General features: G+C 47.1%; 1 protein-coding gene across 1 annotated transcript in view; it reads right to left on the bottom strand.

Moving 5' to 3' along the window:
• FAT2 (FAT atypical cadherin 2) overlaps positions 1-23,252 on the bottom strand; it is a 262,307-nt gene that overhangs the window by 44,384 nt on the left and 194,671 nt on the right. Inside the window, exons 16-19 of the mRNA XM_069654000.1 lie at positions 19,730-19,867; positions 17,325-17,468; positions 11,397-11,594; positions 10,241-11,051 (exon numbers count right to left, since the gene is read on the bottom strand). Coding sequence (XP_069510101.1) covers positions 10,241-11,051; positions 11,397-11,594; positions 17,325-17,468; positions 19,730-19,867 — 1,291 coding nt within the window. The remainder of the gene's footprint in view (positions 1-10,240; positions 11,052-11,396; positions 11,595-17,324; positions 17,469-19,729; positions 19,868-23,252) is intronic.

Genomic DNA, 23,252 nt, shown 5'->3' with positions numbered 1-23,252 from the left:
CTTTGGTAAACAGGTGTCATAATTACTATATCAACAGACAAGGTATTGGTTCAACCACTGCGCATAGACCATTGATCAATCCTCTCCTTAATATACAATGTTATCAATAGGTGTCAGTATTCTTTCCAATTTTTCGCAAATTAGAGTTTTCAACAGATTCTTCACGTTCAAATTTAATTTCAATTGGAGATCAATATGCTCCTGCCAACACGTGTTTTGACCTTACAGAAAACAGGTCTTCTTCAGGGCCAATGTATCACCTTTTAACATTACAATGATTAATAATAGTCAACATAAAATACACAAAATAGAAAATCAACATAGGTTACCAAGCACAATCCAAGTGCAGAACACATGTGAACAATATTATTCAAAAAGTGATCAGTGTTTGTTGTCACCAATATAAATACTGCATAACAAGCGAATTAGGAAACGCTTTTGTATCCAGGGGATGAGGTGTCATTATCAACTGTTGATATAAAAAGAAAGAAAAACAATGATACTACTGTAATATCTTTACATCAGCTAAGAAGACCTGTTTTCTGTAAGGTCGAAACACGTGTTGGCAGGAGCATATTAATCACCGATTGAAATTAAATTTGAACGTGAAGAATCTGTTGAAAACTCTGGAAAGAATACTGACACCTATTGATAACATTGTATATTAAGGAGAGGATTGATCAATGGTCTATGCGCAGTGGTTGAACCAATACCTTGTCTGTTGATATACCACTTGTTAGGCTCATCAGGGACTCTTGGTCTACATTGGCAAAACCCTGCAGCAATGATGTTCTTGGGTTGAACATTTGAGCAATATTTTGTGTGGTTGCGCATCATAGTAGCAGTCCCCCAGCCCTCATTTTTGAGGGCGAACATTTTTTTCTGTTATAGTTACTAAGCATTACCCACAATTGTGGTATTCAGTTTTCAATCCGGAAAGGATGAAGGCATGAGTTGGCATGTCAGGGTTTCAAACCCTTGTCCCTGCGGCCTCTGCTCCACTTTGGAGACCCACATGCTAAGGGTAGAACCATTCATCCCGCATGATCGACCTCAAGGTGGTCAAACCCAAACAAGGGAAGTTCACGACCCCAATATACAGTCATACATCATGCCAATAATCTATTGCAGGGTCCAGAGGCCCAAATGCACCAGGGTTCCACCAGGACAGGCTTGGATAGGCCAACCCATCTCAGTTCCTGGCACTAGGGTGCTCAGACAAATATAGCTCGGTACCTGATTAAGCTCTCTGTAAGTTTATCGGGTCACCCCGGACTGGTGCAAAGATTTATGTTGCCCAGGTTACATTTGGCACCCCACTGCCCTTAGAATGTGGCAAGAGTTTCGGTTTTTGGGGCTAACATGGCATAACTATTGTGCCTCTGCTGGTGGAAGCCTCAGCGGCTGCCTTGCAATATTGTACCATTGGGCTTGGGGTTGCTGTTTGGTGGTTCTACCAAAATTAAAGTATATTCTATCTATCTATCTATCTATCTATCTATCTATCTATCTATCTATCTATCTATCTATCTATCTATCTATCTATCTATCTACGTTCTTGTATTGCGCCACTAACCCAAAGGCCTCAGGGCGCTCACAAAGAGAAAGAGAAAGCAGACAACAGATAACAGTGGCAAACAAGCAGAACAAAAAACAAATGACCATGAGAAACCAATCCTCACAAGAGCCAATAATGATGGAGAAATATGGCAGAGAGCAGACTTCAATACCTGAAGTGCAGTGTCAGAAGGGCTGGTATGTCCTAACCTTTATCAAACAAGAAGGTCTTTAGTTGCTTTTTAAAGATAAGCAGGGAATCACTATTAACAAGATAATTAGGAAGTAAGTTCCAAAGAGCCGGTGCCCAAGAGTCAAAGCTAACACCCCCAAATCTTTTAAGGGTAAATTGAGGTTGAGCCAGTGCAATATTACTGCTTGAGCGCAGAGAACGGGTAGCTTGTTTCTTTCTAAGGCTAGCAGTGAGGTAGGATGGGGCTTGACCGTATAAACATTTAAAGACAATGGGCCTCATCACGACCTCGGCGGTAACGGTGGCGCTATTAGCGCGGGGGCTATTAGCGCGACCGCCATAGCCCCCGGCGCTAATAGCGCGGGATCACGAGTTGGGCGGACTTAGAAGTCCCCATTCCCCATTGAGCCCATTCGGGAATGCCCCATTCCCCATTGGGCTCAATGGGGAAATTTCGCGCTCATACCGCCGGCGGATTTCCCGCCTGCGGTATTAGCGCGAATTCTCGGCGGATTTCAAACCAGCTCAGAGCTGGTTTGAAATCCGCCGAAGCCCTGATTCGGCGGACCCTTAAATCCGGCGGTAATAGCGCTACCGCCGGATTTAAGGGTTACCGCCGAGGTCGTAATGAGGCCCAATCTATAGACCTTTATGATCTAAACGCTGTTTCACTGGTAGCCAATGTAGGCTACGCCTGGCATTGGAAATGTGCATATTAAGGCCCATTACAGCACGTACTGCACTGTTTTAAGGTTGGCCTGCGAGGTGCCAATCATCAGACTATTACAGTAGTCCAGCTTTCAGTTTACAATTGTAGCTGCGATCAAGGCAAGATTTTCTTTAGACAGAGATGGACGAATCTGCCATAAGAGCTGGATGTAATAGTGGCAAGAGGATTTAAGGTAGTTGACCTGATGGGTAAAGTATAACTGAGGGTCAAAAAAGACCCCCAGAGTTTTTACAGATTTAGAAACAGAAATTACATGTTGGCCTGTCAAGAAGTTGTCATATTTTGTATCAAGTTTCTTTAGTCTCTGCTGGGTGCCTAAGATCAACAGCTCAGTCTTGGCATTGTTGAGGGCTAATGAGTTTAATGCCATCCCCTTCTGAATTTCAGCAAAGATAGCATTGATATGCTCTGCATCTTTTAAATACTCACAAGTAAGTTGGACAACAATCTGCGTGTCGTCAGCATAGTTGGCGAAATAGATGCCCATGGCTGACAAAAGGGCGCAGAGGAGACGTGAGTAAATTTTAAAAAGTAAGGGCGAAAGACATGAGCCCTGTGGAACACCACATAATAGTAGAGATGCCATGGAATGAGCATTGTCCTTTGTTAATCTCATATTCCGTGGGCCCAAGAATGATTTAAACCAGGCTGATGCTTCTGGGGAGCATTTACCAATTGTGATTAGTCTATCTGCCAAAAGTTTATGATCGACTAAATCGAACGCGGCATATCGATCTAATAACACCAACAGGGCTGTGTGACCTTTGTCAACAAGACCGGCAATATAGGATTTTAAATCTAACAGCGCGGTCTCGGACCCATGGTTGGGGAGAAACCCAGATTGTTGTGAAGCTAGTATGTTGTGTTCCTCGATAAAGGTTTGGTATTGGCAATACGCGATTTTATCTAGGATTTTCAACATAAAGGGAACATTGGTAATTGGACGATAGTTTCCTGCCTCTACAGGATCCAGATTTTTCCAGATTTAAGGCTTTCAGAATAATTGAGTAGGACTATCTTTGGTATTTTAAAAAAGAAAATTCTGGTTCGTGGTGATAGTGGAATGGGTGGGATGACTGTAGGACGGTTTCTTTGATTTTTTTTGCAAGTTATTTTTTAAGGAATTACATGTGATGTGATGTATTTTTATTAGATACAGGTTTGTAATAAACTGTATATCTATAAGAACATTTAACAAAAATTAAACTATCCCTTGAGAAAAAGACACATTAGCCCGCCAGCCCCCCAAGCCATAGGTCATGAATTCAGAAGCGACCCTTCCCTGGCACAGGGAATGCAACTGGGCGATGTTTTCACATAGCTGGGGGATTTAGGTCTATTTACAGTTACTGAGTTTACACACTGGTGCGTAAGGGCCTGAATTATAAAAGTTTTTCAATAGTTTTTCTCATTGGAAAATTATTTTGTAACTCTGGCCCTAAGTTTGTAAAATATAGCTTAGTTCGAATACTCGAAGCAGAGGGTATGAGTTGTAAATTCAGTTGGTTGTGTAGAACTTGCACTCCTCGATACCCTGCAATGGCTGCAGAGGTCGACTGGCCTGTTGGGTAATTGGTAGATTTCCTGACATGACTCTAGGTTTGGAACAGAGTCAGTCACGTGTCAAAATTGGAGTCATTGCAGCAAGATTTCCACATGCCTGAAGCACTGCAGGAAGTCTCAACTTTCAGGAAAGAAACGGAAGACATGGATATTCCGACTTAAAATGTTTGTTTTATTATTTCCGGACATATTTAAAACTGACAGAGGAGTGCTAAAAAAAGGCATGTTTTGTGCTGTAAACCTGGCAGCGTGTGTCAATCCCTTTGACTTCTCCGGAAGAGAAAGCATGCGAGCGCTTCCTGCGGATGCTTATGGCTTCCCGTGGAGAGACACATGGTGGCACAGTCTTGGATCCTGGCCCAGACAACAAGGTGGCTCCTCATTTCAGAATAAGCCTCCTGGCTCCAGTGCTTGGGAAGAATCGAATGGTTCCCTGTGATTTCATCGAATCCAAAATAACGAATTCCAAAATAACAAATTCCCTTTTTGTGTTTTTTTGTGGGGTTCACCCCAAACACCCCTTTTTATTGTTCCTTTTACTTTTCCCCCACCCCCAAAACCACTATTCCCACTCCCAACCCCTTTTTTGTTTTTTTCCAAATTGGTTATTTTGGAATTCGTTATTTTCGATTGATTACATTTGGATTCGTTATTTTATGGTTCGTTATCATCACTGCATACCGAATGGAACATGCGATCTTCAGTGGGAATGGCCATCATCCTCACTACCTATTGCTGGATATTATTACTCCCCTAAAAAAGCTGGTTTTAAAGCACTACTTATGCCATCTGGCGCTTGCACCCCTTACGTTCAATGCCCTGAAGGCTTGCAGGTGTGATGATGGGCTTCAGCATACTGGCATTAAGAGTGCTGTGCCTACCCTAAGACAATGCCACTTCATGAAACCTTGCAGGGTGACGCATAATCGGGTACCCTGGTCAGCATGCAAACCAGTGACTTGTACGATGCACACACTGTAACCTTCGGGTGATGATTGGAAGGGGGCATCGGCCAGCACCATGCAACCATGTAGCCTCTGCACACGTTGCTCTCTGCCCTGGTGGTTAACAGATCAGATGGTGTTCTCAGAAGGACAGTGTGGGTCATCAAGCACACTGCTGTGCATCATGGGTCTGAGACTGGCTCTGTCTGCCAGTCTGCTTTCACAAAGCGCCTCTCTCCCTCATGATGCAATATCTACACAATGAGTTTACGTGGTCTTAAATGGGGGGTGGCACCCTCATAAACAAACAGAGAGGGATCACGTCTGGTTGTGACAACCTCAATAGGACATTAAAGCATTATTTTACCCCACCTAAAGGCCCTCTGCGCAATCTACCTTTTTCATCATGGCGCGTCCCGCCCCACTTGGTTACTTCTTGCTGATGGAAAAAAGTTTCAATCTCAGGCTGTTTCAGGACCAAATACATTCCCAAAATGTAGGATATCTTATATTAGACCAACACAGGATGTCTCTTCCGCAGTGCAAATCTTACCAATAGGGAAGGAGTGACTAGTTCTTCAGCCTGTTCTCCTTCTCGTGCTGGGATATTGTCCAATGGCACACTGACAGATGTGCACCAGAAAAAGGGCATACCCCAGTCGGCAAATCAATGGGCACTATTGAGAAACTCCCCTAAATCCTGCAAAAAACCTGGTAGGACAGAGGACCCTGCCACAGCATTCCCCATATTGCCAAGCACAACACTCACCAGCTCTGTGATCCTTTGATGATTGTTTTGGGAGAGAATGGGAGTGACACTATAACTCCCAGCAAGCTGCACAATATCATGTGGTGTCGCTAATCTCAGTGCCACTTTGGTATTTGGCATAACTTGAGGCCGTGCATCCTCAACAGTAGTGCTCAGTGTTCTGTTCATCGACTCTTGCCTTCAGGCTCTGCTACGAAAGGAATTCTGCAAGCTCAGGATTTTGGATTTTAACCTGTACCATGTTCCCTCTCTGCTTAGCAGTTCTTTGTGTAATTGGTTCTGTAAGTGAAAACTATCAGTAGGTCCAGACTTGCTTGTATGAGATTAAAGGACGAGCATCATGGAGCCTGTGATCTGCTCACTGACCCCCAGAGCCTTGAATGAGGCTTGTTGAACACCAGTGGCTAACCTCTTGGACCTCCTCTTACTTATTCACGACCTGCATGATGGCTCCGTTTCAACATTTAGGGTCCATAGACATTACAAACCTCATGCTTAGGGCTAGCGGCAATAACATGGTTCCATGTGTTAATATTCCCGCAAAAATATCGCCATACAAAAATATCACCATATTTTTGCGGCGATATTAAGGCATGGAACCTGTGGGGGACACGCCCGCAACCCCCATATTATTTTAGAAGGAGCGGGGGACACCCCCTCAACCCCTGCTCCCAAAAACCCCTAATATCCCCACTAAAAATATCACCTATGGCCACTCCCGACGACCATATATACGTCGATATTTTTGGTGGGAATCATATTACCTGATACCAATAACATCGGCCTTCAGGTTGGCAGTGTTTGCAGCTCTATTGTATAGGCCTCACTTTCTGGTGCATTGTTGAAGAGGTGGGACCCATCCTTTGAGCGAAGATGGTTTCTAAATTTCACAGGTCTCGGACATTATTTAGAGGTGGGACCCATCCTTTGAGCGAAGATGGTTTCTAAATTTCACAGGTCTCGGACATTATTTAGAGGTGGGACCCATCCTTTGAGCGAAGATGGTTTCTAAATTTCACAGGTCTCGGACATTATTTAGAGGTGGGACCCATCCTTTGAGCGAAGATGGTTTCTAAATTTCACAGGTCTCGGACATTATTTTACCAGCTTTTTCCCCAAATCTGTCTGCTCCTGAGGAGGAGGCCTGACATTGCCTCTAGGTCAAGAGGATATGGCTGGAGGTAGAACACCATGCTTCAGAGCAGGCAATGTGTTGCTCACGTTTTAGCCTGTCTGGCACACGTAGAAACGCGCATTAGTGTTGATCAGCTGCTGGATTAGGACCATTATTGTGACGGCATATGCTGCGACTGGACCACACCCATGATGAGAGCGTTAACCTGCAAGAAATATGGAAGGCTGCAACATGGGCAGATCCCAACAGATTCATTAAGCGATATAGAATGAATGTGAACATCCAGGTCACTGGTTCATTTGGCACAGGTGTTTTGGGTTATAGAATGCACTAATTTCCGGGTCCCTTCAATCCTTAGAGTTGGTATAACTCATAGGTAAGTACTGGGGCAAGGAAGTTGGACAGCAAGGTAATGAGTGCATTTTTTATCAGGCCGGCAGGATGGCTCAGGGGAAACACGTTTGTCTTGGAAATGAAATAACGCAGAGCAACACGTTTGAATCCCAGTCACACACTTAGAGATTGTTCTCTGGTAATAAGTGCGCTATGAAAGACGAATGAATTCATTAATCATCACCACTCCTAGTCCTACACTTCCTGGTCACAGTACTGACGACCTGCCTCACTCTCCTGTTACATTGAAGGTTCTATGAACCTACTGGGGACCGTAACTGTGGGGGTTAAGAGATACTGGAGATCATATATATCCAGAAGGGGAGGGGACAAGAAGAAATATAGTTGTAAATATGTTCTGTCATGGAGGCTGTGATGAGGAAGAGTAGGACTGGGAATAATGAAGATTAAAGGTAAGTCATTCAGTCGTTATTGACAGGTGCACAGGCCAGCATGTGGGTGGTGTTCCGGAGGTAGGGTGCACTAGCACACATTCACCACTATTCCCCATCTGATGACAGAAACCTTAGTAAATCCTGTCTATATATTCGATTCTCCTGTGTCACGCGAGAAGCTGAAAAGACGCGGTCTCATATCTTTCTCCCATGTGCCCCCCACTGTACCCCAGGAGAGCCCATCTTCCTGTGAGTTCACCTTGGACGCAGAGTTGTCCAAGGGACAGCACCTGGAGCCCACGGCATCACCCCGGAAGTAATATGTTAAGGCATTACAGCACTGCTCAAGCTGCAAAATCTCTCTTTTTCATCCGGGGTTATACATTTCTACTGCCGCGCTGCTCACTGAGTTTTACCTAACCTTCAGGCAAAAGGGTGCTATAAGGAAACCGCAAGTCCTTCCTCTTCTTGGTGACTCAACATCCCTTACCACAAAGAGCTTTCAGTAAATGCAGAGCCAAGAAATATGGCTTGCTTCAGATCTCTGCTGATATTGGACCGCGCCCGGCAGCTCCAAGAATCCCCTTCCCTACGGAAACAGATGCTGGGTGCCTTGGGTGGGCACCAGACATGGGCGTAATTTAAAGGGGGAAGGGTGTTTGTCCCCCCAACTTTTATAGCAGACCATTTCGTCCCACTCATTTGGCAGGGGGCCTTTTTTATTTAGATTTCATGCCCCCATCCCCCCAACATTTTCAGCAATTTTTTTACCCCACTGGCACCAGACACCCTAAGTTTTACTCATCCCCGTGGTTGGCAGTTTTATACGATTTTACATACGAGTGGCCGCCTCTAAGTACTATTGTGGAGACAAATGTAGAGAGAGCAAAATATGGTCAGATGGTGAAATAACCTTTGGAAAAAACAGGGACTGCAGGAACTCCTGGCCTGTAGAATCTCAGCAAGTCCAATGTAAAGTCAATACCTTCCAAAGGTTTGCTCCTCCAATGGGTTTTCCCCCAATTCTTAAAGGGAGAATATAGCCTAGTCCTGATTATTACATTGCAACTACAGGTGGACCTGAAGACCCTCCTCTTCAAAGAACACTGCACCCATTGCTCAGCTCTCTGCTCAACCCTACTTCTCCGCCTGAAGCAACTTCTACCCACACTACCCTACCTCTGCTACCCCTGCACCCAGTAGTCTACCGAGCAGGGGAATGGGGGCAACTTCCCCCAGTGGTTCTTTTAAGAGCCAGACTGGGACATTTGACAGCGTGACAACTCTCCTGTTCGGCACCCCCATTGACAATGAGCGTGCCGAACGGGAAAGGTGTCCCGCTGGCAGAACAATAAGGGTGCTGAGCAGGAGCACAGTGTTCCTGCTCAGCATCCTCATTGTCCTGGCAGCAGGACACCTTTCCCATTCGGCACCCTCATTTTTAATGAGGGTGTTGAATGGGAGAGGTTCCCTCTGCTAGGACAATGAGGGTGCCGTTCGAGCAGGAGCACACGTCAAACAGGTATCTGTATACCATTCCGCTCTGGGTCACTGCAGCAGCTGCAGCCTGGGGCGGTGCCGGACACGGACACAGACCCAGCTGAAGATGTGTGGGGTCCATTTCAACATGATGGTTGTGGCCCCCTGCTTAGAGCAAAAACAGTCCGAGGCCCTCCTGGGGTGGGTACATTATAATGCAGACAAAGATAAGGTTAATAGCCACCGATTTTCACGAGACAGCCAGCCAGCAGGGATCTTAAAAACTAAATGCCCAAAAAAGAACTATACAACCTTTGTCAGAAAGTGGCTAATGTGGAGAAACCAGTGTTAGAAGGCAATGAGGTGATAACACTTATGTATATCCTGTGGGAAGGCAGGCCAGAAGGGCTCCAGTAAACACAGCTTGCAATGCGAGTGCTGCAAAGCGAGCATTTTAAGCCCCAGAACGAAAATAGAAAGAAGGGATATATTGCTCTGTAACAAGACTGCTGACTGGCAATATGGGGGCAGTTTCTGGGGGCCGTTGACTGCCCTGCAGAGCCAATAAGGGGCAAAGCCAGGTGCAGAGCAGGAGCACATAGCCCTATGTCCCACTCGTGTCCGAATGTTGCAGGGAGAGAGTTACGGAGTCAAGTCATCATATGGGGGGCAGGAACGATTTGTGTCAGTTTAGCATTATTTTCCAAGATGCATGTGAGGGGAAAAGTAGCAGGACTTTTTTCATACCACCCCCCCTCTACCTCTTGCAATGCTGGATGCTCCCTTGCCCGCACTGAGCTGTAACCCCATGCATGCTTCCCCTATGCACTGCACACTGTTGCTACACAGTTAGGTTTGTGCTTTATACATCCCAAACAACACCTTCCACACTGTGCAAACCAAACACAATAAAGAGAAAAAAGGCCTACAATTCACAGAATGAATAGGGAGTGGATATTAAATCTAATTCCTACGACTGAATCAAAGAAACACTATTATGTTAATATTGACACTGAATGACTGAGGAATCTCATTGGGTGAAAGAACATTTGCACACTGTGCACAATAACAGGTTTACTCACCGTTGCAAGTGCAGATCTGATCCAGGCTGTGCCGGGGTGTGATAACGCTGAGCCGGGCATTGCTGTAGGTAGACAGTGTGAATGGATCCAGCTGCACGTTTTCTTTGCAAGTGCGTCGTGCACAGTCTAGCCCTTTACATGGAAGATGTGCCACCTTCTTAATCCTCAGGCCAACCGCCTGCTCCAGCTCACGCACCGATGCTGAGATTTTCTCTGCTAGAAGATGGGGATCCAGGAAGGAGCGGCCTGTGTCACCACCTGCAACCAGGAGGAGATCCACAGCATGCATGCCTTCCACTTGCTGCAGGCTGGCCATGTGGATTTGCTGCCGCGCCACGGCCAAGATATTTGCCAGGAACCTCTGCAGGCTGCGCCAATGGTCTCCAATAAACTCCTCTGGAGAAACATGGCCAAAGCGTAGCAGGAGGGCCCGGTCTAGGGCATCCTGTCCAAAGCACCAGACATGAACTTGGACATTGGCCAGGGTGGCAAATGTGCCATCACTAATGGTCACAGTGAGGTTGTACTGGCCCTGAGGGAGTCCTTCACTGGCGATGATCTTCCCATCTCCACTGCCCACGGAGATGACCCCCTGCTGTGGTTGGTTGGACCCCAAAGAGTACACCAGCACATCGTGGGGATCACGATCCGTGGCATGGATTTTTCCCAAGACCCCACCACGGAAAACTCTCTCATTGGTAGTTATGTAGATCTCCAGGGGCAGAGCGGAGGGCGCATAGCGGCTGGGCTCGGTGACTTGAATATTCACGAAGGCAAAGGAGGAGAGAGGTGGGATCCCACTGTCGAAAACCTAACAGGAGACAAAACAAGTTCAGAATAAGCGCACAATATCTCTGCATCATGCCATCCCAGGGCAAGTAGAACCACCACAGAATGGACAGAAGCATACAATTCACAACATGCTGTGCGGATGCCAGTGTGTGGTGGGTTCGGCAGTGCTGCTACGTGTGCCGCAAGAGTGAAGCCATTTTGTGCACCTGTATGCCTGCTTTTTGTGTTATAGCTCTTGTATGGCTGCTGTTTCTTGAGATAGAAGAGAGTGTGTGTGTGTGTGTGTCCGTGTGAGTGTGTGGGCGCATGCACGCTACTTAAACCTAACCCATGACAGATATCAACCGAGGTAGAGCCGCCTTACCTGAATTTGCAGCAGATACTTCTCCTTGAGTTTTCTTTTCAGGGTCGACGATGTTGTCAGCAGCCCATTGGGGTCCACCTGGAAAGCGTGGCCCTCATTTCCAGCCATGATCTTGAAGCGGTAAGGCGGTCCGTTCTCAGGAGAGTCCCTGTCAGTCATGATGAGCTCCAGGACGCTGGTTCCGACCGGGCAATCCTCCTGAGGAAGGGCGGAGAAGGAAAAGGCATTGGACAAAGGGTTTCCTGACGCCCTAATAATGTACAGTAGCTCACACGGGGATGTGCACTGGGGGAGCCAATCTTTCATTCCCAAGGGTTCTTTCGGGAGCATTTACCTACTAACGAGTCTATGCATAGAACCATCTACCGCATTTCCCATTCACGTCAATGCACTCTTTAAGTCTGACACAAGCCCGGGACATATGGAAAAGTTACTATTTCTTTAAGTGCCAGCAAAATCGAGCCTGTGCGGTTAAGGGTGGCGTGGCCTGGCAGGGGGTCGTGCTGCAATTACGAGGCAACACTTACCTCACCTGAATGCTACCTGTTAGGCCACGCCCCGTAAGAGCACCGGGCCAGGGCCATGGCCTAACTTGCCCCTTGACCTCCTGCTAGACACCCCTGGATCATCACACCTGAGTGATTAGAGCGGATGAGTGCTCAGAGGGGATAAGCGCGGGGAGTGGATGAGGGTGGGGAGCGGATGGGAGCGGATGAGCGCGGGGAGCGGATGAGTGCACATAGCGGACGGGTGCGGGGAGTGGATGAATGCGGGGGGCGGATGAGTGCGAGGGGCAGTGAAGTGCGTAGAGGGGACGAGTGCGTAGAGGGGACGAGTGCATAGAGGGGACGAGTGCGTGGAGGGGATGAGTGTATGGAGGGATCGAGTGCGTAGAGGAGACGAGTGCATAGAGGGGATGAGTGCGTGGAGGGGAAGAGTGCGTAGAGGGAGTGAGCGCATAGAGGGAGTGAGCGCGTAGAGGGGGTGAGCGCGTAGAGGGAGTGAGCACGTAGAGGGGACGAGTGTGTAGAGGGTGCGAGTGCGTGAGCACATGCACGGGACAGACCGGAGTATATGGGGCGGACTGGAGCGCGCGGGGCGGAATGGAATGCATGAATGCATCGCGCAGAACGGAGTATGTCGAGCAAGACTCGGGTGCATGGAACTTCGGTTCCCAAGGGCGTTCAACCTATCAGCGCCTTCAGACCATACCAACGGTGTATAAGGCGCTATATAAATGCAAAATAGCATAACATAACATAACACCTGCATCTATAACGAAAGAAGTACCTGGCAGGGGTGTCAGTGAAACAATTAAAAGGCGAGGCTTTCTTTTAAAAGCCTGAAGCTCTCACTTGCACGTGAGAGCCTTGGCTTCTAGCAGCCTGGTGGGCTGGGGTTAGCAAGGGAGTCAAGGGAGCCCCAGCACCCAGGGTCTCGGCTAGCCCCCACCCACTTAAAGCCCAGCTATTACTTATTTGACTTTTCTACCCTTCCCTCCAAACTACCTACTACGTCGGGCTTGAGTGGCTGAGAAGAAAACTGCATCCGAGAGACTAACCTGCGCCTCGACCCGTACATGTTACCTCATTACCACCCTCTCACCAACACAGTCTTTCCACCCTCTCCCCCAGCGGCCAACCTGAAATCTGCAAGACCGTTCTTGGTGATCAGGAACTGCGCTGGTTAGCTCCCCTCATTACATTATCACCCCAGTTAGCGTCGCACTCATAGGTTGCTGCTGCCACTGCTGCCCTAATCTCTGTCTACTCACACCAATGCTGCAGGCATACTCTCACCGCCCAGGTGTCATCTCATGTGATCCCATGATCTACGCCCTTTGCACTTTCAGTAAATATGGTCTGAGAAACAAGGAACAGCTGTGTCTAGAAGTCCCAAAGTTCAGAAGCTGACAGAGTTAGTCTTTCTGCAAGTGCCACCGCCTGCCAAAGCCTGGACCTCACAACTTTCAGATCTGAGAGCAGCCCATGGTCTGATGGACTTCAGGAAAGACATCCCCCAGTGCTTCTCAGAACATGGAGACTGAGTAAGAATAGCCGGGAGGATGTGCTCAGACAACCAACCGCCTGATGCATCTGTTTTCTGCACACAGTGAGGTGTATGTGCTCTGGGGCTTGTTTTGATAACCAAAACACACTTGTTTATAGTCAATTGGGTAGGACTTAAAATAATGCCTGTTTGTAGCATGGAAGGGTGTGTGTAGGATAAACATTGCAAGCTGCTACACATATTATATCAATGTTTACATTATAAAGCAGGGGTTAAAGCTGTAATCTGCAACCTAAAGCTCACCAAATGTTGTGGACTACAACTAGCATCACCCCAACCAGCGCTGTCACTCAAATATCCAGAGAGCTGCAGAGTGCAGGACCTCTCCGCTGTAGATTTACACCAGAAAGGAGGCAGGCCTTCAGGTAAGAACTGCAAATGGATCTGAAGAATACAGAGAGCCTCCCACTTTTAACACATCCCCTCAGAGGCTGGTCTAGGCAAGCTCACCAATCATAGTCCACGAAGTACACAAAGGTTTTGGGGGCTAGCCAATCAGGCTGTCCATTGAAACAGACAAACATACAGGTGCTCCCACACTGGATGCAGACTGGGGGAAGAGTTTAAGCAATTCAACACCACCTTATGCCACATCCAGAGTGCCTTTGTGGGCTGAGGATAAGTCCATGTCAGCAAAATGGTTCCATGTGTTAATATCCCTGCAAAGATATCGCCATACAAAAATATTGCCATATTTTTGTGGTGATATTAAGGCATGGAACCTGCAGGGGACACCTCTGCAACCCCTGCATTATTTTTAAAGGAGCGAGGGAAAACCCCCGCAACCCTTGCTCCCAAAACCCCCCAAAATGATCCCCCCCAAAAAAATCGCCTATGGCCGTGCCAGATGACCATATATATGGCGATATTTTTGGTGGGGATAATATGCAGTGATACCAGCAAAGCAGACAATGGATTCCATGCAGGTGCACTGGGCTTCAAATGTGATGTATGTGGCTACAACGCTGGTGTAGTCAAAACTGAATCCCAGCTGCTATCAGCTTAGTCCCCAAACCCAGATCTCTGTTATGTGTCGGATGATAATATCAACATGATTTCCACAGCTGCTCATGCATGAACAGTAGTGTATCATTTAACAGTAGCAAGAGGTGTGCCCCATTAAATGGACGTTGTTTTTTTTTTAAGCTTAAACCAGTTGTAGGAAGACATTGCTTATAAATCAAGTTGCTGGAGGTACACGAAGTTAAGACAATTTTATTACACCAGGAGTAAGTTTATAGGTTCAATTAAGACATTAGCTTTCAGAATACTGCCTTAAAATGACAATGGTAGCCCAATAAGAGCACAGAGTTCGATGCTGCCAAGGTATAGTGCTATCTCATAGAGATCTCAGGAGTGAAACTTGGTGGGAAAGGTCATAGGTGCTAGCGTGGCCGCAGGTAATCAATGGGAGGATAAACAGCCAATAACAATATAAAGGATGTGTTTATTGTCATCACTCCATCAACTGAACTGGCAGACAAAGACTATTGAAAATAACATTGATTAATGCAATAGAAGTGGCTTTTCTGTTGGCAGCCACTGTTACTGTTCTGTATCTCATCAAACGTTTGGGATGCAGTCCAGTTGGTCACCTCAGCCTTCTACCATACATGCCAATAGTTGGCATATTGGTGGCTGTGTCACTAAACAGCTAAACCAAATGGAGAATGAACACAGACAGCACTTAGAAATTGCACCCAATACCCTCTCTGAGAAAGTTGAATTTAAGACTGTTCCCACATGCATTTAGAAGTATATCCAACTACATTTGAAGTTGCGCCCATTAGCCTCTCTGGAAAGTTGCTCAACTCAGTAGTATACCCAACTGCATTAAGAAAGTGTTCCCAATTGAATTTAGAACCGTACCAAGTTGCACTTAGAAGTATACCCAATTGCTTAGAAGCACCAATTAGTCCTAGACTAGTTGAGCCCAGAAGTGTACCTATAAGTGTGAGTCACTGACCCTAGAACTACAATCAGAAAACCCTCCCAAATCAACCTCACACCAATCATGAGCGCACCAGCTCCACCAGTGCCCATCAGAAACCCAAGACCACTCATCTCCTGAACCCCACTGCCGACCCACCAGCACTGCCCGTGCCCGCTCCCCCCACTACCACACCCCACCCTGCAATCACCCACCCCCCGCCTTGCCATCATACCCCTGCCACCTCCCCCCCGACCGCACCCTTTCCCCTCCCTAAAAACTGCGCGCCTAGCCCTAGCAAGAACCGAAGCTGCCTCTGTCTGCCCCTCTGACCTACCCTACCCTCTCTCACCAACCGCAGCAAAGAAAGCGTGCGGACTGGACGAGGGTGTGAACTAGACGATGATAATGACTGGACGAATGTGTGGAGCGGACGAGTATGAGGAACGGACGAATATGTGCAACGGACGATACTTAATATGCTTTGGAATGAAGGAAACACTTGAAAACATACATCATACCACACCCCACGCTTACTCTCCCCCTTACACCACCACTCATCTAGAACACAGAGATACTATGACACCATTCGGTATAACTGTTCTCATATCTACATTCTCCCGCTTACTCCACATCACTCTAAGTAATCATTGCTGGTTTCACACCCCCCAGCCAGGCGTTCTCCTCAGGCCTAACGCAGCCACACTCGTCCTGGGTAAAACCGACCAGATCGAACACATACTCCTGACCGCTCAACCACCACACTTAAAGCTAAGAAGCAGCTACCACTCGATTTCCGCACCAGCTGCACACATACCTGGTGCGCACACGCACTTTTGGACTCCCTCTACTCTCTCTACTGACCTGAACTTCGGTTCCCAAGGGCGTTCAACCTACCAGCGCCTTCAGACCATACCAATGGTATATAAGGCGCTATATAAATGCAAAATAACAATAACAATATGGAATGTGTACAGGCATTGCATGCTCTTCACTTGGGGCAACGCACTCAAAGGATGCGTGAATCGGTAGTCAGTCAAAATCTCGAAAACAAAATATCGAATACAAAAAGACCGAAAAAAAAAATATCGAAAAAAAAAATATCGAATTTTTTATTTATTTATTTATATATGTTTTTGGGGTCAGGTAAGTAAAAAAAAGGGGTAAAATAAAAAAAAATGAAAAAAAGGGGGGTTGGGGGGGGGAACCCCCCCATTTAAAAAAAAAACACATTGAAAAAAAAATTCGATATTTTATTTTTCGGCCTTTTGTATTCGAGATTTTGGTTTTCGAGATTTGTGAATTCGATATTATCACTATGAACCGCGTGAATCTGATTTTCACAGCCTCTCTGATGTAGTGGAGGAAAGGGTGGAGTGCCATGCCCCTCCCCAGCAGCTTTCCACAGGAGGTGGGCATGGGTTCTATGCACCCGCTGCCTGATGGATGACCCCCCCTGTCTCCTGGAGAATGCGTTCGCATCATTCCATGCGGTGTGTATCCATTTGTTTTGCTCTACTTTGCAAGCAGAAGGATACAGACAGCATCGAATGTTGTCTGTAGGTGTTCAGCCCAATGCATGGCCCAGCTCTAAACCAGGCAGCTACGGCTCCCTTCAAGAGTTCATCTAATGCAATACTCGAGGTGTCCACTGGGTGGCTCTGCTTCCAGTGACTAGTGAGTTTTGTGAAGTATGGTCCTTTCAAGGGAGTGAACTGAAACACTACAAATATTACATCAGCCAGCAGGAAACCAGGGCATGGTTGACGGTCACTCAATTCCCAGTGTGAGAACCTCTTTCTCTAATGCTTTCCTTGGGGCAGATGTCTGAAGAGTGGGTGCATGGCCCACATCCAAATACATGTGTCCGCTCAGGTCACGCCCAGAAGGTGGTGCATAGCTGCACTAGGGGGCCAGTTGGGGCTCACCTGCAACATGAGGCTGTAGTTGAGCTGAAAGAAGGTAGGGGGGTTGTCGTTGATGTCCAGCACACGGACGCTGACAGCGATGTCACTGAACAGAGCTGGTTGGCCGCCGTCCGAAGCTCGCACCGTCAGGGAGTAGCTGGGAATCTGAAAGGGAGAAACGTCATCAGCCTTGTCGCATATTGGAATTACTGAACCCATATCAATATTGTATCATACACAATCAAATCCAGGGTTACTAGAAGAATACAGTAGCGTAGTGCGTCAAATACAGTCACTACCACAAGAATGCTGTAGCATGGCATTGCATTACCATGGGGGTGCACTACAGTGTGCCACAAACATCAGACACTGGGGGTCATTCCATGTTTGCCGGTCTGGAAAGTAAGTGCTGGTAATAACGTATACTGGCACTTTTCTGGACCAGCAAACTACAAGTTTGTTGGTGGGGGTTAACTGATTTACCGCCAGCCAAGACCTGGAGGTAAACCAGGCCCCCACTGGCAAAAAACAGCCAGTGTTAGAGGTGCCGGCAACAGTAGGTAAATCCCCATTCCATGGAGTTTATAGAACTCTATGGGGTGGATAATTCCGTGATATCAGGTGCCGGCAACGGTAGGTAAATCCCCATTTCATGGAGTTTATAGAACTCTATGGGGTGGATAATGCCGTGATATCAGGTGCCGGCAACGGTAGGTAAATCCCCATTCCATGGAGTTTATAGAACTCTATGGGGTGGATAATGCCGTGATATCAGGAGCCGGCAACGGTAGGTAAATCCCCATTTCATGGAGTTTATAGAACTCTATGGGGTGGATAATGCCGTGATATCAGGTGCCGGCAACGGTAGGTAAATCCCCATTCCATGGAGTTTATAGAACTCTATGGGGTGGATAATGCCGTGATATCAGGTGCCGGCAACGGTAGGTAAATCCCCATTCCATGGAGTTTATAGAACTCTATGGGGTGGATAATGCCGTGATATCAGGTGCCGGCAACAGTAGGTAAATCCCCATTCCATGGACTCTATAGAAATCTATGGGGTGGATTGCCGGTAATGCCGTGATATCAGGTGCTGGTAACGGTAGGTCTGTTTGCAGGCATGCTGCCGGATTTACAGCCATCAAACCGGCAAACTCGGGATGAGGCCCAATCATAGGAAAACTGCATTGCGTTCTCATTCATTTCACGCTTCACTGGATGGAACTCCTTGGGGAAAAAGTAGAATATTATAGTAAGGTGTTGGATTCAAGATTGGCATGGTGACAGCAGCTCACACATTCCAAAGAATGCAATCACATTGGGCCCATCAAGACAGTAAGGGGGCATTTTATGTGAAGCAGTGATTGCATGGAGGGGACCACTAAAGTTAGCACCTATGTACTGTTAGGTACCGTCCATGCAATTTTCAACATTTGCAAAACTGAGTAAAAAAAGGCAAAATCATCTCTATCCCTTTCTTTATTCAATCGATTTTGCAATATGTGCACGGCTGCCTGTCATTTACGGTTGCCAGGGGCGGACTGGGAACCAAAAGAGGCCCTGGGAATAATGTTCAAAGAGGCCTAACTGGAAATCTCCAGAGTTCCCTCTAGGCAAGTCCTCCCCTGACGGTTGCCAGACACCATTTTTAATGGATTCCTAGGAATCTGTCATTGCTAAAAACAGGCCAATTCCCTAAGATTCCGTTTATTTCAAAACTGCATGAAAACCTTTCGCAAGCCTAAAACCATATGGCGCTTGAAGGTGGAGGAGAAAAGCGCAGAGGCCATGTACATTCTGTTTAGTGCCCCTACTCCACCTCCAAAAGACATGATCATAGCCTGGAGTGCAAAGGTGAGACGGAAACAGCTTAGGCCTTAGTTGTATAACTCACTTTTACACTACCTCCTTACAAAATGACCCCCAAAAAGATTCCGTTTCAGAACAGACACTGGTTGTATAGACTTTTAACGGGCCTGTTCATTAGTCCCTTAAGATTTTCGGATTCGGAATTCAAAATGACTGTTGACGAGCCTTGAATTGCAAGTTGCAGCGCAATTAAATTGGTCATTGCAAAAACTCTGGCCATTCATAAACTTGTGTCTGTTTATTAAGCCTTCCATAATTGTTTCTCACACCAGTGATGTGTCATAATTATCTTAAACTGGCCATTCAAAATGGTATTGACCTTTTAGAATTCCGTTTCAAATTTGGCTCCAAAATGTTGAAAACCTGGACCACAATGCTTTTCATATTTCTCAGCCCCAAGCACAAAATAGCCGCAATTAGGTCCCTTATACCATTGGGGGCACAAGCTTTGGCGCCCCCTCCAGACTCAGTGGTCTCTCCCATCGCTGCCATCCACCCATCCCCACTGACTGATCTTGAACCTGTCCAAAGACCACATAGAGAGCAGATTCTCTCACCTCCTCCCGGTCAAGGTGCTTGGCCGCGCGGATCTCTCCACTGTCAGGCTGGACCATAAAGTGACCGTGGGGGTCCCCTCCCACTATGGAGTATGTAATCTGGTTGTTTGACGGTCCATCCTGGTCATCCGCTGATACCTGCAGGGAGAGAGAGAAAAATAGAGTTAGTGGAAGCCAAATGAAGCTTTTCCAGGACCGGTCAACCTTTCAGAGTCCATTCCTCTAGCACTTACAGAGACTGCTTTGCAGCTACGCCACCATTCTTCCTCAAAGCATGTACCCTCTTTCCCCCCACCCCCTTCTTGCTCTGAAACAGATCTTTGAGTATGGCATATCTATGTAATGTTAAGAGGCAATATTACCTAAAGTCTTGTGCCAGGAAATAAAGGGAGTGACTCACCTTGCATTAATTCTGTAGAGAACAGGGAAAACTGGTTTTAGATCAAACCTTTATACTCCATTGTTCACATGAGTCAAATGTGGCACGTACGCGGAAAACACAGTACATGCAATTTCCTCCATGTTATGACCCAATGCTAACTTTCGGTCATATGATACCTAAAGGAAGCTGGCTCCAGTTTGTTTGGTGCAAAATTCATCTCCCACTGAGCAGGCCACCAGTGCGTGACCTTGATGGCATTTTCTCATTCATTTTTTAGCACAGGGGTGTCCAGAATCTCATTACTGGGCTGCAAAGGTATCTTATGCTCTATGGGGTACATCAACGTGCCAAACTCAAATCAGACAAGGTGCGTCGGTTAGATTCAAATGCACCATTCGGGGACCGCACTGTTGGGTTTATGCAAATGAAAAACATAATGCTACACAGGGACGGCTGGGATTTTTTAAAGTGTTGGCTTGTACATTTTCCCCCTCAAATTAGTTCAAGCAAGGAGGTGAAGTGAGCGAGCCCAACATCCCTCACTGGGGTCGGGTTCGTTGGGGGGCATTCTTAAAATAGGACATTGTGTTGCATTTCAAAGCATATATTTCTGGGGAAATTGAATATAAATCCCTATGATTAAAAATCATTTCTGTTGGGGAACATGAGAAAAAGTGCAAATCTGCAGATGCCGAGTCTATAACAGCACCCAGGAGCATGGCTGTGCCCATCGCAGTCGTGTGCTGCTTGGATGGGATGAATGAACTATGTATGATCGTGCATATATACCCGGGCCTTGTCATCGAAGAAGGACTCAGCGATAGTGTTACCACTTCCACAAAGGGGCCAGTGTCAGTGGAAAGGATTCCAGGTTCACATACTAAAGGGTTTCGACGAGCTGTATTTCATAGTACAGTTTTAGTTGGATTTTCAGGTGTACGTTTGTGATTTGAGTTGGAAGTAAGACTTCAGAATGGTGCAGCGGTAAACCACTGAGAAGCGCGAGCTAGAAGTTTAAAAATGACTTTAGTTTCATCATTGTTTGAGATATTGAACCACGGAAACTTTAAGGGGTATTGTTGAGGTTCTTGGGGAGCTCTGACTAATTGCCTTCTGTTTATAAAGGCTGACAAATTCTGGCTGCAGAAAGAGATACAATTCAGCTTTTGCGCTAAAGAAAACAGCAGTTAATGGAAAGGTGAGGGTTTCTTCGCATTTAATTCCCTGCTTCCATTTTCCCTAGACACCGCGTTGTTTATCTTGCAGCATTCCCACCCATTTTGGGGGTACTGCCTTTAGTACGGCTGTGTTCCTGGATGATCTGCAAAGAAGCCCCATCTTTGCTCTCTGTCAGAGAGCAAAGCCCTGAAATGTGCTCTAACGGTGGTGGTGGGGTGGGGGGCTGGAGGGAGGGCAACAGATGAAAGGGCTTCAAGGGCCTGATATGGCCTGCGAGCCTTAGGTTTGACGTCAATGGTGTAAATGTTGAAGCGGCCAAAAAATAATGTTCGGACATTTGAAAGAGCAAAATGAAGTGCTCTGGTAAATTACAGACGTGTGGCCTCATTTTGAGAGTGGTGGCATTTCCTCTGGAAATACCGCCAAACTCAAATACTGTTAACGCATGTGGTAAGCATTCAGAAAACTAGGGTGCACATGATTTAGGATTTCAAGGGCCTCCCCTATAAGTGTGAAGGCACCCGTGTTGTGGCCTTCTCATTCTTTCTCCCAGCACCATTGGTCCGGCGAAGCCCCTTTTCATCATGTCGGCCCTGCGTGGCACACTCATTGGCTGATCTGCTCGCTTCGATCAGGCTCGCCTGATTGGCTGTGCCGTGGGACATCAGGAAGCAAACCTCCGAGCCGGCAGGCGAACACCGGCCCCCCTCAAGGGTCGCCCCTTCACGTGTGAGGGCACCCGTGTTGAGGCCTTCTCACTGGGCTGCCTACCACTTCCTGCAGTGCCTGCAACACAGGGAGCAGCCAGTACCATTGGGCCGGCAAGCCCCTTTTCTTCATGGCCGGTTCCAAACTCATCAGCTGATCTGCTCTCTTCGATCAAGCCCGTCTGATTGGCTGGGCCGTGGGACATCAGGAAGCAAACCCCAGAGCCGGCAGGCGATCACTGGCCCACTTAAATGGCCTCCTAAAAGGTTCAGGGTCTCTCCCTGTCTGGCCCTGTCCGAGCCTGGGAGGGTCTAGAGGACCCTGCTGCAGGATCCGTGATTCTCATCCAGAATGGAGTTCCACACCGCAGTAAGCACCCTCATTCCCCCTGCTCTGTTGCTGCTGCACCTGATGGCTGCTATCCTCTCACAATCTCCAAGGGGTCACCCGGCCACTCACAGCAAGCACAGCTGGTTCTCTGATCTTTGCCTGCATTTCCTTCACGTCGACCTTACTCGCTGTGCCCTCTACCCGGCTACAATTGCGCTCCTTCCTTTGCGGCCCTCTCTCCCTGGGCATGCCACCAGGCTCATGGGCGCTACCCACCCATCTAAATGCACTTGACTAACTTTTCTTCTGCTCACAATTTGCTGCCCCTCTGCTCTTATGTGCCCTGCATTTACTTCTTCCCATCGGCCAACTCTTCCTGGTTAAGCTGCAGAAAGTTTAGCTGCACTTCTTCACTGCAGCCTGTGTAATGAGTTCCATCTGCTCACCGCGATTGACTGCTGCATGCCCTGCTTAAAGGCTGCCTTTCCACATGTGTGCCTGATTTTCAAATCTAGGTGTTATGAATTTTATTTTGCACTGCCTTTGTTGAATTGCTGAACTTTTCTTGCCTTTCTGGAACCAACTTCGGAAGGCCTTTTTTTACCTCTGGTGTCCCTGCACCCCCATAACTTGAATCTTATGTGCCTTTTAACCTGTGCACTGATTGTCTTGTGCTTCATTTTACTGCTTTGTTGGAAAGTTGTATCTTGATTGCCTTTCAACCTGCGCATTGAATATTTTCTGCTGTATTTTAGTGCTTTGCTGGAAAGTTGAATCTAGGTGTGCTTTTCAACCCAGTCTGGGTGCTTAATATCTCTACTAGCCTGTGCACATCTTGTTTAAATCACTTCTTTCATCTGTGCCCGCTTGGCTGCTAGGCTGCCTGGTGAGTTCATTTGTGCACTGTGCAGCCCCTCTGTCTGT

Source organism: Ambystoma mexicanum, chromosome 3q, assembly GCF_040938575.1.
Source record: "Ambystoma mexicanum isolate Mex_15411 chromosome 3q, UKY_AmexF1_1, whole genome shotgun sequence".
Classification (NCBI taxonomy): domain Eukaryota; kingdom Metazoa; phylum Chordata; class Amphibia; order Caudata; family Ambystomatidae; genus Ambystoma; species Ambystoma mexicanum.
The sequence above is the reverse complement of the archived record's forward strand: the minus strand, read 5'-3'. Positions and strand labels throughout refer to the sequence as shown.